General features: G+C 46.6%; 1 protein-coding gene across 1 annotated transcript in view; it reads right to left on the reverse strand.

Annotated features, from left to right (window-relative positions):
* Positions 1-1,302: 1,302 nt before the first annotated feature.
* The window catches only part of VAV1 (vav guanine nucleotide exchange factor 1), a 292,912-nt gene continuing 273,450 nt past the window's right edge, over positions 1,303-20,764 (reverse strand). Inside the window, exons 26-27 of the mRNA XM_063954104.1 lie at positions 3,495-3,646; positions 1,303-2,344 (exon numbers count right to left, since the gene is read on the reverse strand). Coding sequence (XP_063810174.1) covers positions 2,291-2,344; positions 3,495-3,646 — 206 coding nt within the window. The 3' untranslated portion in view covers positions 1,303-2,290. The remainder of the gene's footprint in view (positions 2,345-3,494; positions 3,647-20,764) is intronic.

The raw sequence follows: 20,764 nt of genomic DNA on the forward strand, positions 1-20,764 counted from the left end.
CTGTTTCCTTCACACCCACTTGTGTCTGGGAAGACGAGTCTGTGTAGAGACATTGTAATAGGATGAGTATAGTACAGATGTGCTTGAGTACCTGCAAACACATGCAAACCGGCACACACTGTATATGTCTATAAAAGCCATATTGTTTGTGTTTGGTCGAGGGCAGATGAGGAAGATGATGTTGTTCTCCAGCACTAGCAAACTCATCTTTGGCTGATTGCAAACACTACTGAAATGAATAGGATAGGCGCTTTTCTTCTTGGTCATACATGGCTAACGTTTTGTGGGATGCAATCAAAAGGTCGACATTCACAATTTGAAAATAATGTCGAAACCACAATGTTGACAGTTATGATGTCAAGAATGTAGAAATGTCGAGAGGCACCATGTTGACATCCACAGAATGTCAACGTGTTCAAATGTGAAATCGCTACATTCTCAGAATGTCAACATTAGTGTTAGGCACTAGGAAGGGTTACAGTTAGAGAAAACTTGCTTGTCAGAGGTCCACGCCAGAACTGCTCCAAACATGACAGCCAAGATCCAGAAGCCACCCCCTTAAGAAGCAGCTGCCGATGGGACCAGGTAAGACCCCATCGGACCAACATTATGAATGTCGTCCTAGTATACCACACCTGTTTTGTGTACGTGTTTATGCAAAATACTTAAAGATTTTTTTTTTCCATTCTAGACCCCCACCCCCCTCTTTCCCCATCACCTTCGCATTGGCTGCTAGTGCACGCACAGCATGGGACCTGTGCATGCGCATTAACGCTGCAGCCGGGGTTATTGCTGTCGCATCGATTAGCGATGTAACCTCAATAACCTCCTTAGTTCACTTTAACTCTGAGCATTCCAGTTATCTCTTTAATGAATGGACATTAATATAAGAATGAAAAGTGCTCATGCAGCTACGTTATTTGATTAGGTATATTTTTAGTATATTGTTTTTAAACATGAACAAATTGCTTAAATGGGAATAATCAAATTTCATACCAGTTCAAGTTTGGAATAATGGTTACATTTAACTAAATATGTGCTCATTAAATAAAGTGGTTTGATTTTTTTCTTAGCAAAGTAATTGTTTTATATGTCGATTAATACACCCTTAACCATTTTATTGTGTTCATCCTGCCATTGCTTACTATCTATATAGTCATCAGTGTACTGTATATGTGTTTATATGGATGTCTGCATAATAACTGTTCTAAAGCAATTTATAAGTAATTGTACCATTGCCTTGTTTCACTCTGCAATTTCCAAGGTCACACTGAATTCACACAATTTTATTTTTGTAACAAAATTTATTATGCCAATTAATGAATTATAAAACACAATACCATTTACCAGTTATCACCATTAATTGTCAGCACCTGAGGAAGATGTTGCACCCTAAAAACGTACTGTAACCAAATTTTTCTGAATAAACCATGCTCATTGGGGAATTCTTCTTAACACAATATGTATGCAGGCTGTGAAATCTTAATGTGATAATACAGTGTATGTCAGAGGTTCCCAAACTGTGTGCCGTGGCTCCCTGGGGTGCCTCGGGACACTTGCAGGGGTGCCCTGGGTTGGTGGTCCAGGACCAATTCAAAATATTCATAGTCAATATAATAGGCAAAACCAGTGCTGGTGGCTGCCAGTCATTAAATATGTGGCCAAACAGAAGCAAATCCTGTCCCTCACCACACAACTGACCCATATAAACGCGATCTACTTAATGTAATATTTCTTTCTAAATTTCTCAATAAGAAATTTTTGGCCTAGGGGTGCCGTGAAAAAAATTCTGATACTCTAGGGCGCCGTGATTCAAAAAAATGTGGAAACCACTGGTCTATGTGAACCCAGGAGGCTTTCAGTCCCACACTATGAAATGGCAGTTTACTTGATGTCTGTCTATGCAGTTATAAGGTGTGTACAGGAGTTGGGTATGCGTGACCACTGGTCACGTAACTACCTCCCATGCACAGTGTTTGAATGACATATACCTATGAGGATGTACCGTATGAACTCAAAAACAATGGTCAGTATATTACTAAAGGAAATGTAAATATTTTAGCAGGAAAAGGCACTGATGTGAAACCTGTTATATATAAGAGGTGCCAGGACGTCTATCCAAAAGATGTAGCTTAGGGACGACAATTGTTTTTATTACCACTCAATGCAGAAGTTTTCTCTTTTTGTATGTAGCGGTACAGTGAGTCCTTAAATTCAGTAATCCATGCTTCGTTCTGGGTCTTAGCACTCTTATCCTATAGATTCATTATGGGGCAATGGATTCACTCACTCAGCAGTACTCAGAAAAGTCATCTTCAACATAATTTGATGGAAACCAACCAATCTGTAAAGATAAGGACAACATATAAACAACTTCACTATAAATGGAATAAAACAATAAACGATATTCAAGTTAGCAAGATAGCTAGGGGCAGAACCACCACTGAGGGCGTACGGTGGTAAAGGTACCCAAAATGGTTAGGGTACCTACTGTGACATTTATACTCCTCTCATTGAATTGTACTTTATTTTACTTGCTTTTGTAAATAGCAACACCCAGTCACGATTGGAAGGTCAGTGCAGTGTAGAGACAACATCACCATATGGCATGCCCCCTGTCATGAAGGCAGGAAGCCATGAAGAAGATCATAGGCAGAGACATCAGGAGGGGGGAGGGGTTTGCAACACCCCGCTGTATATTCCTATTGTGCAAACCACTGAAGTGGGGGCATGATCACGGCATAATGGAGAGGCATGGTCTCACCTTCTCCACACTCCCAGGCCCCTACAAAACCCTGGTCCCAGGTAATTTATACCTACTCCCATCTCACTGGGCTTTGCTGATGGGCCCCACAATTTCACATGGCAGCCCATGTGAAGCTACAGTGTAGTATTTGGTGGTTATTTTAATATAGACATATCGCCTACTTACTTATCGCCTACATACAGTACTAAGTGCATATGTACTTACAAATGCGATTAGTAACGCAAAAGGACAGCTCTCCTGATGGGTTTAGGAGCTGGAAGCCTTTCTGCGCATTTACACAGTAACGTGACATGTCAAAGGTGGCATTACCCACTGACTCCAAGCTCCGGAATACACTGCATTCTGAAGCTTGGTACATAGGGAAATGTGGTATAAAACCCCCGAAAACTTCAGTTTGTGAGACAGCCATTACATAGGATGACCACCCTTGTCTGATGGAGCATTGCCACTCTACACTGGAACACACAATTCAGTACTCATGGAAGCTGAGAAGCATGGCTTATCTACAAAGAGGTTCCTCTTTCCTATCAAGAAATGTGTACATACACTACTATATAAAATGAATACATTTAGGAGTCATCTTATGAGTAGTTACGGAGTCCCAGTTACACTTTTGATCTTTGACCCTTGAACAAACCACTTTTTAATGTCTCATTTATTCTTCTCCAGAGCCACTTTCCATCCTGTTGGTTACTCACTTCATCCCCTTTGCGTATCTCCCCCTTACCTTGCCATATACTTCTCCTTTCCACCAGCCCTGGTGTCCTTTCTTGCTCAGGATTCTGATGATGTCTCCTTCCTTCAAACTCAGTTCAGTTCTGTCTCTTGCACAGAAATCATAACGTGCTCGGGCTGAACCAAAATACTTCACCCTGTTGTCTGTCAGAGTACAATATAGAAAATGTATTTAATATTTAAATCAGCACATATAAGGTGCAGCTACTCTATAATCTTATTCTAACTTCAGTAACATACCCATAATGTTGATCATAATGGTGGCTTGGACATTTGAAGGAGAAATATCACATAACAGTAGGAACTATGGGGCCTTTTATCCTTATAGAAACTAGGGTAAAATTATAGCTGATGCCAATGCTCTAAATGGCAAGAATTTACTTTTAGGAAACTGTATGAATAATATTCATTATAACGTAATATTGGTAAATTACTTCCTCCTATCGACACCCAACCAGACATAAATAGGCTGTATTACATACAACACAACAAAAATGTTTTTTTTTTGTACAATTTTATATTAGATTGGAAACTAAATCCTGACCCAGGGCCATCTTAACGTATAGGCACACTGGGCAGCTGCCTAGAACCCAAGGATTGTAGGGGCCTTCGAGCAGGGTCAGGCTGGGCAGTGGATCCTGTACTCCCCCAGGCTGGTCCTCCAGGGCTTCTTGGGAGGCAAGTAGAGAATGTTGCCCAACCACTCTAATTGTGAATTACACACAATACAGCCAGGCAGCATTCTCTACCTGCCTCCTAGCCTGCAGCCAATCAGTGAAAGCATGTCAGCATGCTGATTGATAAATGCCTTGAGCTACCTTCCAAGCAGAGTGGTGACAGCCATTCACTGTATGAAAGCATGTGGAGAGACAGTGCGGGATCACAGGAGGGGTAAGTTATAATTTTTTATTTTATTTATTCCCGTGAATGGGTGTGTAGGGGCCCAGAACATTTCTGTGCCCATGGCCTACAATGCTGTTAAGACGTCCTTGCCCTGACCTATTAGTATTAGGAAACTTTACCAGGACCTGGGCAGCACCCCTCCCCCGAGGACTAATTAAACAATCGGTAGTTTCCAATAAGCTTAATTAGTCTGCAATTACCTTCTAAAATGGGGTCTTGTCATCCAGCGTCAGAAGCCAGTTCTTCTCCAGCAGGATGAGTATGTGAGGTGTGTATGAGTGTTTACAAGTGTGTATTAGTGTCTATGAGTGTGTGATTGACTGTGTGATTGACTGTGTGTGTGTGTGTGTGTGTGTGTGTGTGTGTGTGTGTGTGTGTGTGTGTGTGTGTGTGTGTGTGACAACCCCCTCCCCACGTGTAGTGTATTCCCCATCAAAGCCGGCCACTGGAAGAACTACATCTCCTAAGAGCCCTTGCAACCCCGAAGCCTCCCAACAATCCCCCTCTGAGTGGGAAGATGGAGGTGAGACCGCCAGGAGCAGTAGAAACCACCGGGGAGCTGAGAATCATTTTTTCTCTTACGTCCTAGAGGATGCTGGGGACTCCGTAAGGACCATGGGGTATAGACGGGCTCCGCAGGAGACATGGGCACTCTAAAGATTTTAGATGGGTGTGCACTGGTTCCTCCCTCTATGCCCCTCCTCCAGACCTCAGTTAGATCCTGTGCCCAGAGGTCACTGGGTACACTGCAGGGGAGCACTACTGAGTTTCTCTGAAAAAATACTTTTTGTTAGGTTTATATTTTCAGGGAGCACTGCTGGCAACAGGCTCCCTGCATCGTGGGACTGAGTGGAGAGAAGCAGACCTACTTAAATGATAGGCTCTGCTTCTTAGGCTACTGGACACCATTAGCTCCAGAGGGTCGGAACGCAGGTCTCACCCTCGCCGTTCGTCCCCGAGCCGCGCCGCCGTCCTCCTCACAGAGCCGGAAGATAGAAGCCGGGTGAGTATGAGAAGATAGAAGACTTCAAAGGCGGCAGAAGACTTCTGATCTTCTATGAGGTATTGCTCCCAACACACACACACACACACACACACACTGGCGGCACTGTATAGGTGCAGGGCGCAGGGGGGGGGGGGGGGGGGGAGGGGGCGCCCTGGGCAGCAATTATTAACCCTCTAGGGACACTGGCATAGATATATACTGCGGAGGCAGTATATTGCAAAAAACCCACGCCAGTATAAAGATTTGAGCGGGATCGAAGGCCACCGGTAAGGGGGCGGAGCTTGATTCCTCAGCACTAACCAGCTCCATTTTCTCCACAGCACGCTGCAGAGAAGCTGGCTCCCCGGACTCTCCCCTGCTGAACACAAGTACAGAGGGCAAAAAAGAGGGGGGGGGGGGCACATTTAATTGGCGCAGTGAGTATATTTATAAAGGCGCTGTACTGACTGGGATTTTATTCCAGTGTCCGGTGGCCAGAGGCGTAGCTAGGGTTTTCTGAGCCGAAAAATGGGCATGGCCACGCTCCAGAAGAGGTGTGACCACACTCCAGAAGGGGTGTGGCCACTGAAAATGGCCCACGGTGCCAGTTACATTGCCCCACAGTGCCACATACAATGCCCCACAGTGCCAGTTACATTGCCCCACAGTGCCGTATACATGCCCCACAGTGCCAGATACATTGCCCCACAGTGCCAGATACATTGCCCCACAGTGCCAGATACATGCCACACTCAGTGCCAGATACATGCCCCACAGTGCCAGTTACATTGCCCCACAGTGCCGGATACATGCCCCACAGTGCCGTATACATGCCCCACAGTGCAAGATACATTGCCCCACAGTGCCAGATACATTGCCCCACAGTGCCAGATACATTGCCCCACAGTGCCAGATACATGCACCACAGTGCCAGTAACATTGCCCCACAGTGCCAGATACATTGCCCCACAGTGCCAGATACATTGCCCCACAGTGCCAGATACATGCCCCACTCAGTGCCAGATACATGCCCCACTCAGTGCCAGATACATGCCCCACTCAGTGCCAGTTACATTGCCCCACAGTGCCAGTTACATTGCCCCACAGTGCCAATTACATTGCCCCACTGTGCCAGTTACATTGCCCCACTGTACCAGTTACATTGCCCCACAGTGCCAGATACATGCCCCACAGTGCCAGATACATGCCCCACAGTGCCAGTTACATGCCCCACAGTGCCAGGCCCCACTCAGTGCCAGTTACATGCCCCATTTGGTGCCAGATACATGCCCCACTGTGCCGCCGCCGACGACCCCCTCTCCCCCCCCCACTCACCGGCCGCCTTGTTGTTATGTGAGGGGAGGAGAGCGCAGCGCCTCTCCGTCCCCTCACCGCTCCAGGTCTCCGGCAGCTGTCTGGCGCCGGTTCGCTAGCCAATCAGAGCTCACGGACCGGCAGCCAATCAGGAGCCGGTCCGCAAGCTCTGATTCGCTAACGCCGGAGACCGGACACAGCAGCGCTGCTAGTGCTGGCAGCGGCGGTGAGGAAAGGGAGAGACGCTGCGCTCTCCTCCCCTCACATTTAGGGTTGACGGGGGCGAGTGGGGCATGATGCCCTGGCCGCCGCCGGCGCCCCCCTCTCCTGGGCCTGCCAAGGCGCCCAGGGCACGTGCCCCACTCGCCCTACCCTAGATACGCCTCTGCCGGTGGCGCTGGGTGTGTGCTGGCATACTCTCTCTCTCTGTCTCTCCAAAGGGCCTTATTGGGGGACTGTCTCTCTCTATATATATATATATATATATATATATCCCTGAGTGTGTGGGGGTGTCGGCACGTGTGTGTCAGCATGTCTGAAGCGGAAGGCTCATCTAAGGAGGAGGTGGAGCAGTTGATTGTGGTGTCTCCGTCGGCGACGCCGACACCTGATTGGCTGGATATGTGGAATGCTTTAAATGCAAATGTGTCTTTATTACATAAGAGAATGGACAAAGCAGAGTCCAGAGAAAAGGCAGGGAGTCAATCCATGGCTTTGGCTGTATCACAGTGCCCTCCAGGGTCTCAGAAACGTCCCCTGTCCCAAGTAGCAGACACTGATACCGACACGGATTCTGACTCCAGTGTCGACTACGATGATGCGAGGTTACACCCAAGGGTGGCCAAAAGTATTCAGTATATGATTATTGCAATAAAAGATGTTTTGCATATCACAAATGACCCCCTCTGTCCCTGACACGAGGGTATGCATGTTTAAGGAAAAGAAACCTGAGGTAACCTTTCCCCCATCTCATGAGCTGAACGCGTTATTTGAAAAGGCTTGGGAAACTCCAGACAAGAAACTGCAGATTCCCAAGAGAATTCTTATGGCGTATCCTTTCCCTGCACAGGACAGGTTATGGTGGGAATCCTCGCCCAGGGTGGACAAGGCTTTAACGCGCTTGTCCAAAAAAGTGGCGCTACCGTCTCCAGACACAGCAGCCCTCAAGGATCCTGCTGATCGCAGACAGGAAACTACCTTAAAATCAATTTATGCACATACGGGTGCCTTGCTCAGACCGGCTATAGCGTCGGCTTGGGTTTGTAGCGCTTTAGCAGCTTGGGCAGATACCTTGTCATCTGACATTGATACCCTAGATAGGGATAGCATTTTATTGACCTTAGGTCACATTAAAGACGCAGTCTTATATATGAGAGACGCTGGGCTGTTAGGTTCGAGAGCCAACGTCATGGCGATTTCTGCTAGGCGAGCCCTGTGGACCCGCCAATGGACGGGTGATGCTGACTCAAAGAGACATATGGAAGTTTTGACTAGGGTGAGGTTTTGTTTGGGGAAGGTCTCGCGGACCTGGTTTCCACAGCTACCGCGGGTAAATCTACTTTTTTACCTTATGTTCCCCCACAGCAAAAGAAAACTCCACAATATCAGATGCAGTCCTTTCGGTCGCATAAGTCCAGAAGAGGTCGGGGCTCTTCCTTCCTCGCCAGAGGTAAGGGTAGAGGGAAAAGAATGCCTGCTACGGCTAGTTCCCAGGAGCAGAAGTCCTCCCCGACTTCTACTAAATCCACTGCATGACGCTGGGGCTCCACTGAGGGAGTCCGCGCCGGTGGGGGCACGTCTTCGACTCTTCAGCCACGTCTGGGTTCAGTCAGACGTGGATCCTTGGGCGATGGAAATTGTATCCCAAGGCTACAAGCTGGAATTCGAAGACGTGCCTCCTCGCAGATTTTTCAAATCGGCTTTACCAGCTTCTCCCCCAGAATGGGAGATAGTTTTAAAGGCAATTCAAAAACTGTGTCAACAACAAGTGATTGTCAAGGTTCCCCTAGTTCAACAGGGGAAGGGGGACTATTCAACCCTGTTTGTGGTCCCGAAACCGGATGGCTCGGTCAGACTCATTCTAAATCTAAAATCCCTAAATCTGTACTTGAAAAAGTTCAAATACAAGATGGAATCGCTCCGGGCAGTTATCTCCAGCCTGGAAGGGGGGGATTTTATGGTGTCACTAGACATAAAGGATGCATACCTTCATGTCCCCATATATCCCCCTCATCAGGCATACCTGAGATTCGCTGTATAGGATTGTCATTACCAGTTTCAGACTTTACCGTTTGGGCTTTCCGCAGCCCCGAGGATTTTCACCAAGGTAATGGCGGAAATGATGGTGCTCCTGCGCAGGCAGGGAGTCACAATTATCCCGTACTTGGACGATCTCCTGATAAGAGCGAGATCGAGAGATCAATTGCAGAAAAGCGTGTCGCTCTCCCTGAGAGTGCTGCAGCAGCATGGCTGGATTCTAAATCTACCAAAGTCACAGTTGATTCCAACGACTCGGCTATCTTTCTTAGGCATGATTCTGGACATGGAACAAAAGAGAGTTTTTCTCCCGATGGAAAAAGCCCAGGAACTCCAGAACATGGTCAGAGACCTGTTAAAACAGAAAAAAGTGTCAGTCCATCAATGCACTCGAGTACTAGGAAAAATGGTGGCGACCTACGAGGCCATCCCCTTCGGCAGGTTCCATGCGAGGATGTTTCAGTGGGACCTTCTGGACAAGTGGTCGGGGTCCCATCTACAAATACATCAGAAAATAAGCCTGTTCCCCAGGGCCAGGGTGTCTCTCCTGTGGTGGCTGCAGAGTGCTCACCTTCTCGAGGGTCGCAGGTTCGGTATTCAAGACTGGGTTCTGGTGACCACGGACGCGAGCCTCTGAGGATGGGGAGCAGTCACACAAGGAAAAAAATTTCAGGGACTATGGTCAAGCCAGGAGGCTTGTCTACACATCAACGTACTGGAATTGAGGGCCATATACAACGGCCTACGACAAGCGGAGAATCTTCTTCGCGACCTACCGGTTCTGATTCAATCAGACAACGTCACAGTCGTGGCTCATGTAAACCGCCAAGGCGGGACAAGGAGCAGGGTGGCAATGGCGGAAGCCACCAGGATTCTTCGCTGGGCGGAAAATCACATAAGCGCTCTGTCAACAGTCTTCATTCCTGGAGTGGACAGCTGGGAAGCAGACTTCCTCAGCAGACACGATCTCCATCCAGGAGAGTGGGGACTTCATCAAGAAGTTTTTGCAGAGATAACAAGTCAGTGGGGACTTCCACAAATAGATATGATGGCGTCACGCCTCAACAAGAAGCTTCGGAGGTATTGTGCCAGGTCAAGGGCCCTCAGGCAGTAGCGGTGGATGCCCTGGTGACACCATGGGTGTTTCAGTCGGTCTATGTGTTCCCTCCTCTTCCACTCATCTCAAAAATACTGAGAATCATAAGACGAAAAAGAGTGCAGACAATACTCATTGTTCCGGATTGGCCTCGAAGGGCCTGGTATCCAGATCTTCAGGAAATGCTCACAGAAGATCCGTGGCCTCTTCTCCTCTCAGGGAAGACCTATTGCAGCAGGGGCCCTGCGTGTTCCAAGACTTACTGCGGTTACGTTTGACGGCATGGCGGTTGAACATCAAATCCTAGCGGGGAAAGGTATTCCGGAGGATGTCATCCCTACTCTGATTAAGGCTAGGAAGGAGGTGACGGCGAAAAATTATCACCGCATCTGTAGGAAGTATGTATCTTGGTGTGAAGCCAAGAAGGCTCCTACTGAAAATTTCCATCTGGGCCGTTTTCTCCACTTTCTTCAGACAGGAGTGGATATGGGCCTAAAGTTAGGCTCCATTAAGGTACAGATTTCGGCCCTATCAATTTTCTTTCAGAAGGAATTGGCTTCTCTCCCAGAAGTCCAGATTTTTGTAAAGGGAGTGCTGCACATCCAGCCTCCTTTTGTGCCCCCAGTGGCACCATGGGACCTTAACGTTGTGTTACAGTTCCTAAAATCTCACTGGTTTGAGCCTCTTCAAACGGTGGATTTAAAATTTCTCACTTGGAAGGTGGTCATGTTGTTGGCCTTGGCATCTGCACGGCGGGTTTCCGAATTGGCGGCTTTGATTCACAAGAGCCCCTATCTGATTTTCCATGTGGATAGAGCAGAATTAAGGACTCGTCCTCAATTTTTGCCTAAGGTGGTTTCATCTTTTCATATGAACCAACCTATCGTGGTGCCTGTGGCTACGGGTGACTTGGAGGATTCCAAGTCCCTTGATGTAGTCAGGGCCTTAAAAATGTATGTAGCCAGGACGGCTCGGGTTAGGAAAACAGAGGCACTGTTTGTCCTGTATGCAGCCAACAAGCTTGGCGCTCCTGCTTCTAAACAGACTATTGCTCGCTGGATCTGTAACACGATTCAGCAGGCTCATTCTACGGCTGATTGCCGTTACCAAACTCGGTAAAGGCCCATTCCACTAGGAAGGTGGGCTCTTCTTGGGCGGCTGCCCGAGGCGTCTCGGCATTACAGCTTTGCCAAACGGCGACTTGGTCGGGTTCAAACACTTTTGCTAAATTCTACAAGTTTGATACCTTGGCTGAGGAGGACCTCATGTTTGCTCAATCGGTGCTGTAGAGTCATCCGCACTCTCCCGCCCGGTCTGGAGCTTTGGTATAATCCCCATGGTCCTTACGGAGTCCCCAGCATCCTCTAGGACGTAAGAGAAAATAAGATTTTAAACCTACCGGTAAATCTTTTTCTCCTAGTCCGTAGAGGATGCTGGGCGCCCGTCCCAGTGCGGACAAAGTTCTGCAAGACTTGTATATAGTTATTGCTTACATAAGGTTTATATTACAGTTTTGATCAGTCTCGGGCTGATGCTGTTTTGTTTCCTACTGTTAACTGGTTCGTATGTTCCAAGTTGTACGGTGTGGATGGTGTGGGCTGGTATGTATCTTGCCCTTAGATTAACAAAAATCCTTTCCTCGTACTGTCCGTCTCCTCCGGGCACAGTTCTCTAACTGAGGTCTGGAGGATGGGCATAGAGGGAGGAGCCAGTACACACCCATCTAAAGTCTTTAGAGTGCCCATGTCTCCTGCGGAGACTGTCTATACCCCATGGTCCTTACGGAGTCCCCAGCATCCTCTACAGACTAGGAGACAAAGATTTACTGGTAGGTTTAAAATCTTATTTTTTCACATGCCAATGCATTTTTGCCACTGAAAACCCTGCGACTATTGCATCGTACACATTGCACCATGCAGTGCATACGCACGATACGATGTGTCGGCCAGCATATCGGCCAGGAACACATTTTTCTGATGTGTACCCGGCCTAACAGTCCAGGTTTTAAGGATATCCATACAGCTGACTCAGTTATTTTGATTTAACCATCTGTGCTCAAGCCTGGATATCACTAAAACCTGGACTGTTAGTGTGCCTTAAGGACTGAGGTTGGGAAACGCTGCTGTGGATGTTAGAAATTAGGTGATTTGTTCAAAATGCTCTGAATCGAGGAGGCAGAACAAGTCTTTGTAAAATAGATGATTGGTAGCGTCTAGTTTCCCTTTGTGGAGAGGACCTTTCCCATAAGCCCATGGGTCCATGTCACAAACTATTTGGAATAGTAACCTGTGGTGAGCGAAGCAGAGCGAGACACCGAGCTTGAAGCGTGGCGAGTGAAGTGAGGGTCCAATGGTGCATAGAAAAAAACAAAATAACCTCAAGCGAACGGAGAACAGAGAAAACATTTAGGTGCTATAAGGGCGGAAGTTATCTATTGCCCTCTCGCTATGTCACTTCCAGGTCCTGATCACGAAGGGAACATAGTACAACCTAGGTGATTGCAGATATCCTTGTCCTCAATTACAGAAGTCATCTGGCTAAGTACAAAATGGAGCATATATCTAGCATTATTTCCAACAAAGCAGCTCAATTTCTATCTCTTTGGCCCACCATGATGTATCCCACCCATGACCTCTGGGCTAGCAGACTACTTAATAACTGGAATTAGAAAGAACATGGGGTCTCCTTGTGTTTAGATTCAGCATATGGATTTTGTTACTATTAAAATGTAATCACATCCTCTCCCTATCTGTCTCTGCTGACTCTTAGCTAAGCTATTTCCTAATTTCTCTGTCATTTGCTGGTGCTACATAGAGATGAGCGGGTTCGGTTCCTCGGAATCCGAACCCCCCCGAACTTCAGCCTTTTTACACGGGTCCGAGGCAGACTCGGATCTTCCCGCCTTGCTCGGTTAACCCGAGCGCGCCCGAACGTCATCATCCCGCTGTCGGATTCTCGCGAGGCTCGGATTCTATCGCGAGACTCGGATTCTATATAAGGAGCCGCGCGTCGCCGCCATTTTCACACGTGCATTGAGATTGATAGGGAGAGGACGTGGCTAGCCTCCTCTCCGTTAGAATAGATAGAGACACTTGAGTTGATTTACTACTAACTTAGTAATTTTGGGGAGCATTAGGAGTACTCAGAGTGCAGAGTTTTGCTGATAGTTACTAGTGACCACCACCAGTTTTATTTATTATTTAATATAATCCGTTCTCTGCCTGAAAAAAAACGATACACAGTCACATACCATATCTGTGCTCAGCCTCAGTGTGCTGCATGATAATATCATCTATGTATATCTGACTGTGCTGAGTGCTCACTGCTCACACAGCTGAATTGTGGGGGAGACTGGGGTGCAGTTATAGCAGGAGTACAGTGCACACTTTTGCTGCCAGTGTGACTGACCAGTGACCACCAGTATATTGTCTGCCTGAAAAAGTTAAACACTCCTGTGGTGTTTTTTTTTTTAATTCTATAAACGCATTCTGCTGACAGTGTCCAGCAGGTCCGTCATTTATTATATTATATAAATATTTACCTGCAGTAGTGTTATATTTTTTTTGTTCATCTCTATCATCTTTATCATCTCTATATTAGCAGACGCAGTACGGTAGTCCACGGCTGTGACTACCTCTGTGTCGTCAGTGCTCGTCCATAATTGTATACCTACCTGTGGTGGGGGTTTTTTTTCTATCTTCTTCATACTAGTAGTTTAGGAGTCTGCTGACAGTGTCCAGCAGGTCCGTCATTATATTATATATACCTGCAGTAGTGATATATATATATTTTTTATATCATTATCATCTCTATACTAGCAGACGCAGTACGGTAGTCCACGGCTGTAGCTACCTCTGTGTCGTCAGTGCTCGTCCATAATTGTATACCTACCTGTGGTGGTTTTTTTTTTTCTATCTTCTTCATACTAGTAGTAGGAGTCTGCTGACAGTGTCCAGCAGGTCCGTCATTATATTATATATACCTGCAGTAGTGATATATATATATTTTTTATATAATTATCATCTCTATACTAGCAGACGCAGTACGGTAGTCCACGGCTGTAGCTACCTCTGTGTCGTCAGTCACTCGTCATCCATAAGTATACTAGTATCCATCCATCTCCATTGTTTACCTGAGGTGCCTTTTAGTTGTGCCTATTAAAATATGGAGAACAAAAATGTTGAGGTTCCAAAAATAGGGAAAGATCAAGATCCACTTCCACCTCGTGCTGAAGCTGCTGCCACTAGTCATGGCCGAGACAATGAAATTCCATCAACGTCGTCTGCCAAGGCCGATGCCCAATGTCATAGTACAGAGCATGTAAAATCCAAAACACAAAATATCAGTAAAAAAAGGACTCAAAAATCTAAAATAAAATCGTCGGAGGAGAAGCGTAAATTTGCCAATATGCCATTTACCACACGGAGTGGCAAGGAACGGCTGAGGCCCTGGCCTATGTTCATGGCTAGTGGTTCAGCTTCACATGAGGATGGAAGCACTCAGCCTCTCGCTAGAAAAATGAAAAGACTTAAGCTGGCAAAAGCACAGCAAAGAACTGTGCGTTCTTCGAAATCCCAAATCCACAAGGAGAGTCCAATTGTGTCGGTTGCGATGCCTGACCTTCCCAACACTGGACGTGAAGAGCATGCGCCTTCCACCATTTGCACGGCCCCTGCAAGTGCTGGAAGGAGCACCCGCAGTCCAGTTCCTGATAGTCAGATTGAAGATGTCAGTGTTGAAGTACACCAGGATGAGGAGGATATGGGTGTTGCTGGCGCTGGGGAGGAAATTGACCAGGAGGATTCTGATGGTGAGGTGGTTTGTTTAAGTCAGGCACCCGGGGAGACACCTGTTGTCCGTGGGAGGAATATGGCCGTTGACATGCCTGGTGAAAATACCAAAAAAATCAGCTCTTCGGTGTGGAAGTATTTCACCAGAAATGCGGACAACATTTGTCAAGCCGTGTGTTCCCTTTGTCAAGCTGTAATAAGTAGGGGTAAGGACGTTAACCACCTCGGAACATCCTCCCTTATACGTCACCTGCAGCGCATTCATAATAAGTCAGTGACAAGTTCAAAAACTTTGGCCGACAGCGGAAGCAGTCCACTGACCAGTAAATCCCTTCCTCTTGTAACCAAGCTCACGCAAACCACCCCACCAACTCCCTCAGTGTCAATTTCCTCCTTCCCCAGGAATGCCAATAGTCCTGCAGGCCATGTCACTGGCAATTCTGATGATTCCTCTCCTGCCTGGGATTCCTCCGATGCATCCTTGCGTGTAACGCCTACTGCTGCTGGCGCTGCTGTTGTTGCTGCTGGGAGTCGATGGTCATCCCAGAGGGGAAGTCGTAAGACCACTTTTACTACTTCCACCAAGCAATTGACTGTCCAACAGTCCTTTGCGAGGAAGATGAAATATCACAGCAGTCATCCTACTGCAAAGCGGATAACTGAGGCCTTGGCATCCTGGGTGGTGAGAAACGTGGTTCCGGTATCCATCATTACTGCAGAGCCAACTAGAGACTTGTTGGAGGTACTGTGTCCCCGGTACCAAATACCATCTAGGTTCCATTTCTCTAGGCAGGCGATACCGAAAATGTACACAGACCTCAGAAAAAGAGTCACCAGTGTCCTAAAAAATGCAGCTGTACCCAATGTCCACTTAACCACGGACATGTGGACAAGTGGAGCAGGGCAGGGTCAGGACTATATGACTGTGACAGCCCACTGGGTAGATGTATGGACTCCCGCCGCAAGAACAGCAGCGGCGGCACCAGTAGCAGCATCTCGCAAACGCCAACTCTTTCCTAGGCAGGCTACGCTTTGTATCACCGCTTTCCAGAATACGCACACAGCTGAAAACCTCTTACGGCAACTGAGGAAGATCATCGCGGAATGGCTTACCCCAATTGGACTCTCCTGTGGATTTGTGGCATCGGACAACGCCAGCAATATTGTGTGTGCATTAAATATGGGCAAATTCCAGCACGTCCCATGTTTTGCACATACCTTGAATTTGGTGGTGCAGAATTTTTTAAAAAACGACAGGGGCGTGCAAGAGATGCTGTCGGTGGCCAGAAGAATTGCGGGACACTTTCGGCGTACAGGCACCACGTACAGAAGACTGGAGCACCACCAAAAACTACTGAACCTGCCCTGCCATCATCTGAAGCAAGAAGTGGTAACGAGGTGGAATTCAACCCTCTATATGCTTCAGAGGTTGGAGGAGCAGCAAAAGGCCATTCAAGCCTATACAATTGAGCACGATATAGGAGGTGGAATGCACCTGTCTCAAGCGCAGTGGAGAATGATTTCAACGTTGTGCAAGGTTCTGATGCCCTTTGAACTTGCCACACGTGAAGTCAGTTCAGACACTGCCAGCCTGAGTCAGGTCATTCCCCTCATCAGGCTTTTGCAGAAGAAGCTGGAGACATTGAAGGAGGAGCTAACACGGAGCGATTCCGCTAGGCATGTGGGACTTGTGGATGGAGCCCTTAATTCGCTTAACAAGGATTCACGGGTGGTCAATCTGTTGAAATCAGAGCACTACATTTTGGCCACCATGCTCGATCCTAGATTTAAAGCCTACCTTGGATCTCTCTTTCCGGCAGACACAAGTCTGCTGGGGTTGAAAGACCTGCTGGTGAGAAAATTGTCAAGTCAAGCGGAACGCGACCTGTCAACATCTCCTCCTTCACATTCTCCCGCAACTGGGGGTGCGAGGAAAAGGCTCAGAATTCCGAGCCCACCCGCTGGCGGTGATGCAGGGCAGTCTGGAGCGACTGCTGATGCTGACATCTGGTCCGGACTGAAGGACCTGACAACGATTACGGACATGTCGTCTACTGTCACTGCATATGATTCTCTCAACATTGAAAGAATGGTGGAGGATTATATGAGTGACCGCATCCAAGTAGGCACGTCACACAGTCCGTACTTATACTGGCAGGAAAAAGAGGCAATTTGGAGGCCCTTGCACAAACTGGCTTTATTCTACCTAAGTTGCCCTCCCACAAGTGTGTACTCCGAAAGAGTGTTTAGTGCCGCCGCTCACCTTGTCAGCAATCGGCGTACGAGGTTACATCCAGAAAATGTGGAGAAGATGATGTTCATTAAAATTAATTATAATCAATTCCTCCGCGGAGACATTGACCAGCAGCAATTGCCTCCACAAAGTACACAGGGAGCTGAGATGGTGGATTCCAGTGGGGACGAATTGATAATCTGTGAGGAGGGGGATGTACACGGTGATATATCGGAGGATGATGATGAGGTGGACATCTTGCCTCTGTAGAGCCAGTTTGTGCAAGGAGAGATTAATTGCTTCTTTTTTGGGGGGGGTCCAAACCAACCCGTCATATCAGTCACAGTCGTGTGGCAGACCCTGTCACTGAAATGATGGGTTGGTTAAAGTGTGCATGTCCTGTTTATACAACATAAGGGTGGGTGGGAGGGCCCAAGGACAATTCCATCTTGCACCTCTTTTTTCTTTCATTTTTCTTTGCGTCATGTGCTGTTTGGGGAGTGTTTTTTGGAAGGGCCATCCTGCGTGACACTGCAGTGCCACTCCTAGATGGGCCAGGTGTTTGTGTCGGCCACTAGGGTCACTTATCTTAGTCACACAGCTACCTCATTGCGCCTCTTTTTTTTCTTCTTTGCGTCATGTGCTGTTTGGGGAGTATTTTTTGGAAGGGCCATCCGGCCTGACACTGCAGTGCCACTCCTAGATGGGCCAGGTGTTTGTGTCGGCCACTAGGGTCGCTTAGCTTACTCACACAGCTACCTCATTGCGCCTCTTTTTTTCTTTGCGTCATGTGCTGTTTGGGGGGTGTTTTTTGGAAGGGCCATCCTGCGTGACACTGCAGTGCCACTCCTAGATGGGCCAGGTGTTTGTGTCGGCCACTTGGGTCGCTGAGCTTAGTCATCCAGCGACCTCGGTGCAAATTTTAGGACTAAAAATAATATTGTGAGGTGTGAGGTGTTCAGAATAGACTGAAAATGATTGGAAATTATGGTTATTGAGGTTAATAATACTTTGGGATCAAAATGACCCCCAAATTCTATGATTTAAGCAGTTTTTTAGGGTTTTTTGAAAAAAAAACACCCAAATCCAAAACACACCCGAATCCGACAAAAAAAATTCGGTGAGGTTTTGCCAAAACGCGTTCGAACCCAAAACACGGCCACGGAACCGAACCCAAAACCAAAACACAAAACCCGAAAAATTTCCGGTGCACATCTCTAGTGCTACATGCAGAGGTGTAGCTAGGCTCCATGGTGCCCAAAGCAAGTGTATGTTTTGGCGCCCCTCTCCCCTGTACTGAATTGGGGGCTTAGTCAACATGTGGTGGCATGTTACATTTGAAAAGAAACAATATTTAAAAATCCAAAATTTGTGACAGTGCCGGTTCTAGACCTTGTGGAGCTCAGGGTGAAAGTTTCCTTTGGGTGCCCCCCAACAATACAGGGGAATGGCAGTATGGACGATGTAATGGTTATCATTACTGCCTCACAGCAATGAGGTCATGGGTTCGATTCCCACCATGGCCCAACTGTGTGGAGTTTGTATATTCTTCCCGTGCTTGCGTGGGTTTCCTCCGGGTACTCCTGTTTCCTCCCACAATACAAAAATATACTGATAGGTTAATTGGCTCCCAGCAAAATTAACCCTGTAACTTTCTGGATATTTCTGGCTGCACACGCTAATGAAATATGCTGCACACGCCAATGGTGGAAACATAAGTTATTAAATACTTTACCCCTATGAGGCTTTATAAATGTGGCTGCAACAATTTAAATACTGCACAGAAATTGCTCTGAGATTGGGGATGTTTTTGATGTCAGCATCTTGATATTGAACATCTTTTCGACATATATTGAGCTTTCCTCATATGTTGCACACATTCCTCTCTATCAATGTGATTTCCCTATACACCATAGACATGTTTTAGGTCACATCTTGATCACTACTAAAGTGTCTATTGCTCAATTTTTCAAAAACCTCTCTTTTCTCCCTTTCATAAGATTGTAGCCAAAAACCAATTTACTCATACTATTGAAATGGAGATGACAGGCATGTCATATTCCACTATTGCCTCTTCCCATATGATTAAGTGGTTAACTTGGCATGAGAATGTGACAGATGGTGCAAGAACATCCCACCTTCGGTTCTGCAGTACCAATATCTACAATTTTAATCTTCTTGAGCCTCCTGACACTACGGTTACCCATCCTTAGTTTTCCTGGTTAGGATCAAGTGGGTCCTTTTTCTGCTATGTTTCTATGACTACTATTCCTGTTTATGTGACTGTAATGTTTGTGTATTTGTATTTTTCTGATCCCCTAGTTCCAACCACCCCTTCCTCTTCATTGTTTCTGTATTTCTTCCTCCCTTTAGCTGTACACATTTCTTTAATAACAACTATTGCTGGAGAATTTAACTGATTACTTATTTTAATGCAGAATATCTTGCTCAATGCCTCCTTCGGTAGCAGACAAAAATCCAATAAAAATGATAAAAGAAAAGTGAGTGGTTGATAAGACAGCTCACCTGCAGATAATTTAATGCAAATTTCAAGATGTGGCTTTACAAGACATTTTCATAAAAATTAGCCCGACAAGAATGCCACGGAGCAGGATACCATAGTTGGGTTGCAACGCATAAACCAATCATCACACTTCGTAATTCACATTTGCAAGTCTCTGTGTTCAGTGATGCAAAGAGTACAGACAACAGAATAGCGAGCAGAGGATAGCGAACATGTTCTAGAAAAACGAGACGTGACGGATGCCAACCTAAAAAACTCAACAGCTCAAAATACTTGCTTACAACAGTCAAGGGTTCGTTTGGGGCGTTTTCCAGGTATGGTTTGGGTGCATTTATACCATTAGAAGCATTAGAAGACATGGTTGTGCTAATTGCTACTTAATGGCATTGAGTGATACTCTTCAATGCATTTTGCAGGATTCCTTTCCTGAAGTAAAGGATATCCTCCATAATGATAATGCCCCCATTCTTAGAACGCATGTGGTTGCCTTATTGTTTGATCAACTTGATATCAGGCATCCACTGGAAGAGATAAACAGTAATGAGCGAGAGGAGATGCAGGTATATACATTCGCTACATTAGAGAGAGTTGTAATTGAAGTGTGAGAGAAGAGGGTTGTGAGAACAGGAGGGTAGAGGGCTCTGCTCCAAGCAGCTCACAATCTAGGGGGTGGGGGGAGGCAGGTGACATGAGGTCTGAGCAAGTGAAAGGCAGCCTCATGGTAGGAAGTAAGCGAGGCAAAGACAACCAAGGTATGAGGTAGTGGGTTGGGAGAGTGGCCTTGAAACTAGGTTATGTGAAAGGGTACGCTTTGATGAATAGGTGAGTTTTCAGTGCCAGTTTGAAGCTTTGCAAAGTCGGAGAGAGTCTAATAGAGTGAGGAAGCTCATTCCAGTGAAGGAGGCAGCATCTTGTATAGGTACACGCCTATACAATCGTCAGGCTAATCACCTGATATTGGCTTATTGGCCCAATGACTGAATAGCAGTGACGTGCAGTCAGGGTATGCAGGGGAGGTCATACTACAGTCTACTCTGGAGTGTTGACTATAAAAATTAAAAGAATAATACAGAGAATATATTTTTAACTTATAAATATCATCTTTACATTATTCATAGTGTGTGTGTGTGTGTGTGTGTGTGTGTGTGTGTGTGTGTGTGT

This window comes from Pseudophryne corroboree, chromosome 2 (genome assembly GCF_028390025.1).
Source record: "Pseudophryne corroboree isolate aPseCor3 chromosome 2, aPseCor3.hap2, whole genome shotgun sequence".
Lineage (NCBI taxonomy): Eukaryota > Metazoa > Chordata > Amphibia > Anura > Myobatrachidae > Pseudophryne > Pseudophryne corroboree.